Below are 10565 nucleotides of genomic sequence, written 5' to 3' on the forward strand. Positions count from 1 at the left end.
GCAACAGAGCATGTAAAAGATGCCTTCATACTATTCTACAAAAGTCCAGAACTTACAAAGCTAGTACTGGGGAGTAAAGAGATTTAGCAAATAGCGAGTAGCAATCAATTATGAGATGTTTATGTGACGCTGATTGTATTTGTTAACATACTCAGATGATGGGAAAACCAGTTCTTCATATCAAGATAACAAATAAATGCCATCTGTCAGACTAATGACTAGAGATGATATGTTATCAGCTCATTCTAAGCTAGTTACTACTTCCAATTGCCAATTGAAAAATTAGACATATGGCACACTTCCTGTTTAGTTCTTTTAAATCTTTATCAGTATTGCTGCGTGGCTGTAGAACTAACACATCAGGAGTAATGAAAAAATGTCTGAATTTAACTAAACTCAGTGAGATTAATCTTCAGGTCTGCTTACTAGCCTAGCAATCACTACTTCCTGTCAAAGATGAACTTACACAATATTTTGGTAGAGTTATCAGAAAATATCGCTATCTTTCTATCATTTCCGGGTGTTTTTGATGTTTGAGATGATCTGACTGGTAAGATGTTTCAAGAATGAAATTGATAAACTTGATCGTGGTTAGAGCACTCAGAAGAAAAAGACGTGCAAAACGACATCACTAGCTGATATCGTTGCGATAGTACATATCGCGACGGAATCGGTTATTGCGTTTAAGTTGCAGCGTTACACGTTTCTATTCGATCTCTTTGCAACTATTGGTCACTTTCACTCAATCTAAATGTTTTAACTGCAATAAAGGTTTATCGATTTTAATGTTGAAACATCCTGGCAACCAGATCACTTCAAATATCAAAAGCAATCATAAATGATATAAAATCACTTTCTGATGAAAATTAACTAACATTCTGTATAAGTTAATCTTTAATAACAAATAATAACGATTATTGCATTAAATAACAATTAAATAATAAATAAGGATTAAATGATTTACTAATTTTAATAATGCATAGCAAAAGAAGTAGGACTTTACTACTAGCAAATGAGTCACCTCGAATACAACACCAGGGCAGAGCTAAAGCTGAACAACTGTCATTTGAACTGGTAAAAAGATGAAATATCCGCAGTTCTCTATTTAGTCATAGTTTGATAAAATGTTGATTTGAAACAATTGGAAAATAAATCTCCACCCTTAAGGTTTATACAAACATCGAACAAATAGAACTGTCTTCATAAAATACCGATAATAGTATATATAATTTGTTTTTTAGGTCAATACGAGGTGCGGACTGCATGGCAATGGATTATTCAAGGAGAGGTTTCATATGAAAATTATGCACACATTAGGAAACGTATCAGATGAGCTTCCTACAATCAATAGAGAGGCACAGAGGTAGGGCTCTAAAGGGTGAACAAAGTAATTTGGAAAGCTCCTGTACAATGTAAATATGTTTTAATGCTATGCAAGAATCTGAACAAATTCAAGATGCTACAGATTTTACCATGTGTAACACCACCAACAGACTTGTATACTGTATACCGAACTAGTAACAGTCTTAAAGCGAGCCCTGTCACTAATGACGCATTGTTAGAGATGATGGCGATATATAAACACCTAAAATATCCGTTTTTTACCTTTTCAAACAGCTGGTTATGAGAGCTTAATATAATCCTATTTAATCTGTTTATCATTAAGCTTATAGTCACACATCTACAATTTCACATCCCATTATTTACTTCCATCAACTCTACTAGACCGTCTGACGACTCCATGAGCTCCATGAATCATACATTGTAGTAGAGCTCATGTGTAGTAGATCTCGTTATTTACTTCCATCAACTCCGCTAGACTGTCTGGTCACTCCATGAGCTTATAGTCATACATTGTAGTAGAGCTTATGTGTAGTAGATCACATTATTTACTTCCATAAACTCTACTAGACCGTCTGACGACTCCATGAGCTCTATGAGTCATACATTGTAGTAAGGCTCATGTGTAGTAGATCTCGTTATTTACTTCCATCAACTCTACTAGACTGTCCGGTGACTCCATCAGTGCATGACATCAATGTCTTACATTGCGAAGGCTTTGAATCTTGTACACAGACAATGCCCTCAACTCTATAGCTGCGTAGAGCATCTATTCAATACCTGACCAAGCCTACCTTTAGGATGTAGATGCTGACTTACTATAACTTAACTTACCAAATTAACTTTGGAAAGAAAATGTAACCATAGCAACGCTGTTTACATTTTAAAAAAAAGTCTTTTGAATTGAGTTCTAACATGGAAATAATTGTTTGTATCTTTATGGTAAAAGAGCCAAACTAATTTTTTTATATAATTGATTTATAAAGGCTTTTTTTATAAACTCCTAACTTGCTAATTTATGACTTCAAGATCAGACCATCTTAGAGTAAACAACTCTGTCCATAAAAACGTTTTAACAGCTTTAATACTGAGATTTGAACCCTTTATTGTTGTGATTTGCACCCAGTGTATAATTGATGAGACATATTTGCTACCTGTTATTACAGCAGCTCGCTTGCCACCAACTGCCACAGTCATTTACCAAGAGAATAACTAATTATGAACTTTGTTAAAACTAGATAATATTGTTTTACTTTACAAACAATAAATGTTGCCAAGTTTTAAAATGAAGAACTGGTAGCTCTTTATGCCACAAGCTGCCTACAACACGCGTACCTCGATGAGATCTTTATTTGCTTTCCTGGCAGCCATGTGCAGAGCAGATTTACCAGTAGAGCACATCAAGTCCATCCTGGCTCCGTGACTCAATAATAGTCTAAGTATTTCCTGTCTCCGATGTTTAACAGCGAGATGTACGGCAGCATAACCATTCTTGCAGTAGCTGTTAATATCTACAAAAAATGATTCTTTCTCTATCAGTACTATCATAATAATAAACAATAATATAATACAGTTCAGCCTTAATTTTAGACGTTGTTCATTGCGTAGGAACAACGGAGGACTTTTGTCTATTTTTAGAGCTAGAGAATATGATGAGACCTTGTGTAATGTAAGATTAAAGGTAGCCCACGCAAGTAGGCTTCAAAAATATCAATAAGTGAAACTTTAGATGATAGCGTGTCGATTTTGAGTTTTTTTTATAACCCTTAATAATAAATCTCACGTTGTCATATTGCGTGTCTGTTAGCTCATTTAAATGTTATGTCTCCACATTTTTTGCCAATTTTATCCAAACATCACAAGCATGTGTAATATCTCTTCCACCAAGTTGCAAAAACTTTGGTTTCACAACTCTCCTGGTTCCTGAGAAAAGAGCCTCTTGAACAGCCACCTATTTGATTAAAAATGAAAAAGCATCGCCTCGCTTACTGCTAGTTGTTACTAAATTTTATAATTACTAATAATTAAAATTTTAATCCTAAACATTATTATCATCGTCAGTATGATATAAGGTTGCTCGGTACAATTGCCATGTAATTGCAAAACAAAAAATATTATTATCAATTAATAATATATAGCAATCAGTTAATAGTTAATTGTGGGGGAAGGGGAACCAAAAGAAAAGGGCAATGAAAAAGGTTGTTAGCCTAAATGTGTCATGCAAAAGGGATGAGAGTAAAAGTTTGTGGGGTTCTTGAGAGACCAAGTCAGAAAGTATTTGTTAACATAATGTTATGCTTAATGAAAAATTTAGAAAGTAGATCAAAAAGATTAACTCTTAGCTTTCCTATAAATCACTGTTATTTGATTGCTTCTAGCACGCATGATTATCTTTGCCCTTGACATCTTCACTTGTGTTTAATGCAACTGGCAGATTGGTATGTTAACTTGGGAGTGCCTTATCGAGGCAAATACCAATCCTCAAAACGAAATAAACGTCTCAAGTAAAACTCATACCCGTGGGGCAACAATATGTGCAAATGTACTTACATTAAAGGTGAAAACCCTGTTTGTGTTTTCAACAGGTTTTTAAAATATGTAGGCTTCGAACACTTAAATTAGACCCTACAAGGAGCTGTTGTGCTAGTGTGTCACCAACTTGCTTACAAAACATAGTCATAATGATAAACAACACTTCTTCTGAAGTTTATAAAAGTAAAATGGCTCATGTAAAATGTTCTGAAGATATTTATTTTTGCTCTACAGTTACGGGTTTAAGAGCTGATAATCTGCTACTCAATTTCAGCTGATATCTGTGACAATGAGTTCGCACTCATTCTAACCGATGTTGCAAGTAATAATAGTGTAATTTCAGATGCCTCAGGCCTTAAAAATGCAACAATTATAATACCGTAGTAACAGTCTCGAAAGCTACAAATTATCCTTGTCAAACGATTACGCAATCCATTATATTTTAACAGGATTGACCAGATTGCAACTCATATAGCTGATGAAAAATAAGGTCAATGCATGTGTAAGGGCGATAGCAAGCTCGATGGTACGTGAATTAGCAAAACAATCAAAATCTTCCAAGAAAAAACTTTGTTCGCTTTTTATTCGCACTCACGCTTTGTAAAATAAAATTTTTTAAATTTGAAACTAGTATTTGCAATGCAATTGATTAAATAGAGATTTTATCACCTGACAGCTCCACTTCATGTTAGTAGATCCAGGATAAACTATACTGATTATAGACAGAGACTACTGAATGCTCGGCGTTGCCCAGGTAATAAAAAAGCCTTTGGGCAAAAATTTGATTTGTATTTAACCTATAACAAAATTTGCTATTCAAGAAAAATTCAATTTGTCTACGTACCATATATGTATGAAGCTCACACACTCTCCTATATGTCTATACTAGCTGTGCTACCTGGCATTGCCCGGGTAATAAAAAAGTCTTTGCACAGAAAATTGATTTGTATTTAACATATAACAAAATTTCCCATTCTAACTTTCAAACTAGTATCATGAGAAAAGTGTTTCGTGTAGTTGAAATAAATTAGGAGAAAAATAAAAACAACTGTAAAGGTTTTCAAACTTTGTCAAGCAACTATAACTTTCAAACTTCATATCATGAAAAAAAATGTTTTGTGCAGGTCAAATAAATTAAAAAGATAAAAAAACTTTAAAAGGGTTTTATAGTTTATGAAAATGCTTTTTAACAAAGGGCTTTATGTAGGGCTTTATAAAAAGATCTAAATGTGAAATAATTAGCAAGCAATAGCTAAATTGAATTGGTTTTGCTACAATTGAAATAAAAGATGATGCAGTAATTATACAATTAATACGAACTGAGAAAACAAAATAAAAATTTTGAATATGTAGAATTAATAATAATAATTCTTACATAGAAGTGTGTGTGTATAAAAAAATGTTACTGTTCCACTAGAAGCTATCAATCAAAACTTTGAATATGACGATACTGGTACCTCTGGATACTGGTATCTCTTGATATTGGTGCAAATGTAAAAATGAGATATCGTACTGTCTTTGTCTGACCGAACGGAGAGAGAATGTCGAGGTTCTTCTCAAGGAGATAATATAATTGTCCGCGTGAGAAGAATTGGCCTTGTCCCCAGATATTGTAATCGAACCTTTCGAAAAATGTATTTTTAACAGGGGCATCATAATGCATGGGTGCGATGCTAAAATAATTAGAATGGGCATACTGGTATACTGTATATGATAACGTCTTATATCATTACGCATTGTATGGCTCAGTAGTAGAGCGCAGTAGTAGAGTAGTAGAATTAATCTTGTGGTATCAATCTCTGTGAGTTCAAATCCATCAGAGCGGAGATTATAAATTTCAAGATTTTAATAGCTAACATTGAACACGCATACACACATATACACATACATACACACAACCAACTTTGAAAAATATATATAGAAAAAAGAGAGATTACAAAGGAAGCTCATCTCATACCTAACATCGGGTGTTCAACCAAAAGCTGAACCACCTTCAGGTGCCCATTCTCTGTAGCCTTGTGGAGGGCTGCTTCACCCACCCTATCTAGCAAGTTTACGTTCATCTTTTTCTGGGAGAGTAGTAGCTGTACCCGTTCATAGTCTCCCACCTCAGCTGCCTGGAGAATAGAATATCATAATTATTCTTTGCCCCTTTGATATATACACTTTTACTATTAATTTCTTACTTTTATTTCATCGTTTGCTAATTTTAATTGTTATAAGAACCGCGTCCATCCAAATCCATGTTTAGAAGCAATAAAAAAGATTGCTTGTAACGGGATTTATACTGCAACTTTTTGGTTGGCATATCAACACTCTACCAACTACACCAATTCACTGCCTTGTCAAGCTGTGATATAATTGCGCTGTTCCTTATTATACTTACTAGTAGGCTGGCAGCCTTTAAGAATCATCACATGTAATAACTATGTGCACAATTATTCTTAGATGTGGCAAAGTGGTGGGGTGGCAAGATGGTAGTGTGCTTGAATGAAGATCTGAGCATCCGGTTTTGATTCCTACACAGGGCAGTATTTTTCCTAGTCTCTAAGCATGGCTTCGTACAAACGTATGGACATTGTTGTTATTATAGAAAATACTAGTACGTTGGTACTCCCGTGCACTGTGAAACATCAGCAAGCATAATAAGTATGTACACAACTATTCTCAAAATTGGATAAGTGATCGAGTAGCATAGTGATAGCGTGCATGCCATAGCTTTGGTTTCGATTCCAGCCCCGTGCAATTTTTTTGTTCTCATAACGCAATTGCTGTGGCTTTGGACGAACAGACACGGCTCTTATTATAGTAAAGACTAATACACTTGACAGTCCCGTGCACCGCGAGAGATCAGTATTGCATAATTATCCCATGAAGCGGTAAGGTGGCTAAGTATTGTAGTGGTTAGTGCGCCGGTCTGTAAACCAGAGTGTCTGAGCTCGACTACCGCACGAAGCAATTTTTTTGTTAACACTGTTACCGTGGCTTCAGATAGACGGATGAACTTGGATCTTATTATAGTAAAGATTACACACGACACAGCAGACTGCTAGGGGAGTTCTAATAATGTCCAAGTCGATTATGATTCAACTCCTAAATTTTGAATAAAGCTATGGAATTCTAAATGAAGTTCGCAAACAATCATACTTGCTTGAGTTAGAACAAGGTGCATAACTAATGATGATAAATGGCTCTCAGCTGAGGTTGAATCATAAAATCTCAGTTTCAACTGTCAGAAGAATGAATCAGCGAACTTTGTTATGAGAACTTTAAGGACTGACTTCTTACAAACAGTCTGACACCTCGCCACTGTTACAGATTTAGTATTGCTATTGTATTTAGTATTCAGCATTGCTCATATAATATGTATATATACTGATGAACTGTATAGCTTTTTTGTCTACATGACAAAGTGAAGTAATTTACATGCCAAAGAATAGTCTTTTTTATTAGTGTTTTCTAGTCCTCTGTCTGTGTTTGTGCTAAGTGTGAGTCAAATAGCCAAAATTGATTACTCTTCAGAGTGCAGTACTGACTCATAGTTTTTTAGTTAAGTCTTGCTAATAAAGCTGGGTGTACATTATTGCAGTACATGGTAAGTTAATATCTCAATGTTTTAAATATCTACAAGGCTTACAACATATCAACTCATTTTTTTATAAAAAATTTGTAATCATCTATGTTACCAAAAGGTTTTTACAGCTAACATCTTTTACACTATCTGATCTCACCAACTAAATTGAAAAACAAGAAACAATTTTCAAATAATTTTATTAAAAGAGGTTTTCTGGTCTCGTACTCATCTCTTTTTAGCATTGAGATCATCAAGCATTAGTTCTTTAGTAAACACACTGTTGGTTATGCTTTTGGTGTTCTGAATAGTTCATCTAATTATTTCAGTTACAGCCAAGTGTTAAAAACAGGTTAGATGATAATCAAATCTAGTCAATAGATTCGTATTGAAAACTGAATTTAGATTCAGTTGGAGGTTTAGAAACGAATACACCAGCGCAATGTCTAGTATATTCTAGAGTTGAGTTGTGTAGCGTGTATAGTATATTCTAAAGTTGAGATATTTGAGAGTTGAGTTGTGTAGCGTGTATAGAAGGAGTTTAATCATTTTTACTATAATAAGAACCGTGTTTGTCCGTCGGTTTATTCACAGGTTGGGAAAAAAGATTACATTGCAAAGGATTTAAACTCACAGTATTGTGCATCACTGGTCAGCGCACTATCACCTGCCCAATCATCAACACCAGAGATTTTAGAATTGCTGTGTATATACATGTAGTTATTCATATAATTGCTGTGTATATACATGTAGTTATTCATATAATTGTTGTGTATATACATGTAGTTATTCCTGGTGCTTTATTGACACTTGACGATCTCTATGGCACTCCAAACTGCCAGGGTACTAGTATAAAACCTGCATTCAGGGTTGCTAAATGAGTTTGATTCTGTCAAAAAATCAATTTAAAACTATTGTAATAAAATGACGTCTACGAAGAAACTGGCTTATAAATAATTAAGCGCTATATGCCTGAATTGTAAAATGAGACACAACCACAACAACCTGCATTGCAACGTTGTTTGCTTTATATTACATCACAAAAAATTCATTGGTTTTGTAAAATATTTGTAGTGAGTTATCAATTACATTAATATTATTCATAGTGCATCAGTAGCATTAAAATATAATGTAACGAATGAATGGATTTCTAAAAATCTTATGAAAACGGGTTAGTACAGAATTATGTTTTTCTGATCCAACAGCAAACATATTGAAATCATAATAGAACTTGCCATTGAGACCTACAGCTAGACTGGACTAGAAGAGACCACTTGGATGTAGCTATGGTATTACCAGTTCTGCTTAATTACGCATATATATCTCAAATTTCTTCCCCAATGTGTAAAAGCATTCAAGAGTAGAGAGTAAATGAAGAACATATATTTTAATTAGTGCCTAGATATGTCTACTGTTAGCAAATGAGATTTTGCATAAACTATTGTATGCGAAGGAATAAATTGAGCAAAATTTTTATAAGAAATTTCGTCTCTTGAAAATACACCGAATATGGAAGAGATAAGAGGACCATAGCGTAAAGGAAGAAATATATGGACTTTTCAGCAACCCCGGTTTATGAAGAGACGATCTCATACAGACCCTGCAAACTATTAGTTTATAAAATGACTTCAAGAGATTGAAAGGTGTTTGTGAGATGAACAGTCTTAGGTTTCTTAGCTGATAAAATAGTGCAAAACAAAAACATTGTTAAAGGTTGACTTGCAACAAAATTCACATTATAGTTATTTGATATGAAAAGATTCACCATGTCTTACTCTGTTGTGTTGTAGGTGCCAAATATGTGGAAATGTGATTACAAGCTTTTAAAAGCTCAAAAACGAAAAGCCGCCGTAGATTGGAATCTGTTTATTTCTCTGGCGTAGTCCTTACAGTTTGGTTATTGTCTTGTCACATGATGTTCTCACGTGAATCGAAAGACCAATAAAAAGCTCGATATGTAACTTATCGTAGCACTAGTTTATGACAAACACTTAGGGTTTTACCGAAGACTCCGTATCAAATATAGATGCTTGCTACTTTACAGTTTTGTTTCGACATGATCTAATCATCAAGTCGTAATCTGATCATGTGACCCAATACTTCGCAAATAGTTTCTGCAGCAATTTTCGATTATCACAGGTGACCAACAGGCTCGTCATGATTATCAGACAATGATATGTACTCCTTCGAGGTAAGGTTAAAAAATTAAATGAATTTTTACGGTAAGTTATAAGATATCAGTGCTAAAAGTGACAGCATTACAATAACGATAAAACAGACGCGTAAGAACAATAGACATGGTTTTATTAAATGCGTGAAGTATATTTGTGAAAATATTTCGAAAAATTAGGTTGCATGAAAGTGTAAACAGAAACCATCTCCCACAACTACATCACATTTGAGCCGTTTTGGAAAGAGAATCCAAACTATGGCGGTCTCGCACGGCTGCAATTAACTGTTCGTTTTTTAGCTTTTAAGAGCTTGTAATCACATTTCCATATATTTTGCACCTACAACACAGCGGAGTAAGACATGGTGAATCTTTTGATATCAAATAATTGTAATATGAATTTTGTTGCAAGTCAACCATTAAGGAGTGAAATAGATTAAGTTTTTTGCGTAGATGTAGCTGTTACAGGCAGCCAGCGGTTCAAAGAGGAGTCTTATGAACATCACCTGGCATACATTTTAGGGAATTCTATTGAATAGATACATCTAGAATTACACTAGCTGTTCACTAGACTCACACAGATGACAAGAGAAGGAAGAAAACAGAGCTGCATGGAATTCTGTAATAAAGTCTAAACCACAAAACGGTCATTGTCGAAACAACCGACTGCAAGAGAGAGGGACTGAATAGATATATTCTGTCATCAGTTAATCGACTTAGAAGTTCGTTGAAAGGTCACGGTACACTCAGCTTTGATATCACACAACCTCAAAGTACTGGTTAAACAGAAGAAACTAATTAGAGATGGGAACTTACCTCTTGAAGACTGAGCAAGGCTTTGACTGAATATCCATTAGCTGTCGACATGTCTGTCATTCTTATGTGTGAAATACGCAATGTTTGAGCGCTTTTCTTTCTTGTATGATTTGATGTGGGCATTCTGATACAAGC

The 10565-nt window shown here is 34.6% G+C and overlaps 1 protein-coding gene across 2 annotated transcripts in view; it reads right to left on the bottom strand.

Moving 5' to 3' along the window:
- LOC137392938 (transient receptor potential cation channel subfamily A member 1-like) overlaps nucleotides 1-10565 on the bottom strand; it is a 41947-nt gene extending 31382 nt beyond the window's left edge. For both annotated transcript variants that reach the window (XM_068079301.1, XM_068079300.1), the window contains exons 1-3: nucleotides 10431-10565; nucleotides 5831-5990; nucleotides 2677-2852 (exon numbers count right to left, since the gene is read on the bottom strand). In XM_068079301.1, coding sequence (XP_067935402.1) covers nucleotides 2677-2852; nucleotides 5831-5990; nucleotides 10431-10553 — 459 coding nt within the window. In that variant the 5' untranslated portion in view covers nucleotides 10554-10565. The remainder of the gene's footprint in view (nucleotides 1-2676; nucleotides 2853-5830; nucleotides 5991-10430) is intronic.

This window comes from Watersipora subatra, chromosome 4 (assembly GCF_963576615.1).
Source record: "Watersipora subatra chromosome 4, tzWatSuba1.1, whole genome shotgun sequence".
NCBI lineage: Eukaryota > Metazoa > Bryozoa > Gymnolaemata > Cheilostomatida > Watersiporidae > Watersipora > Watersipora subatra.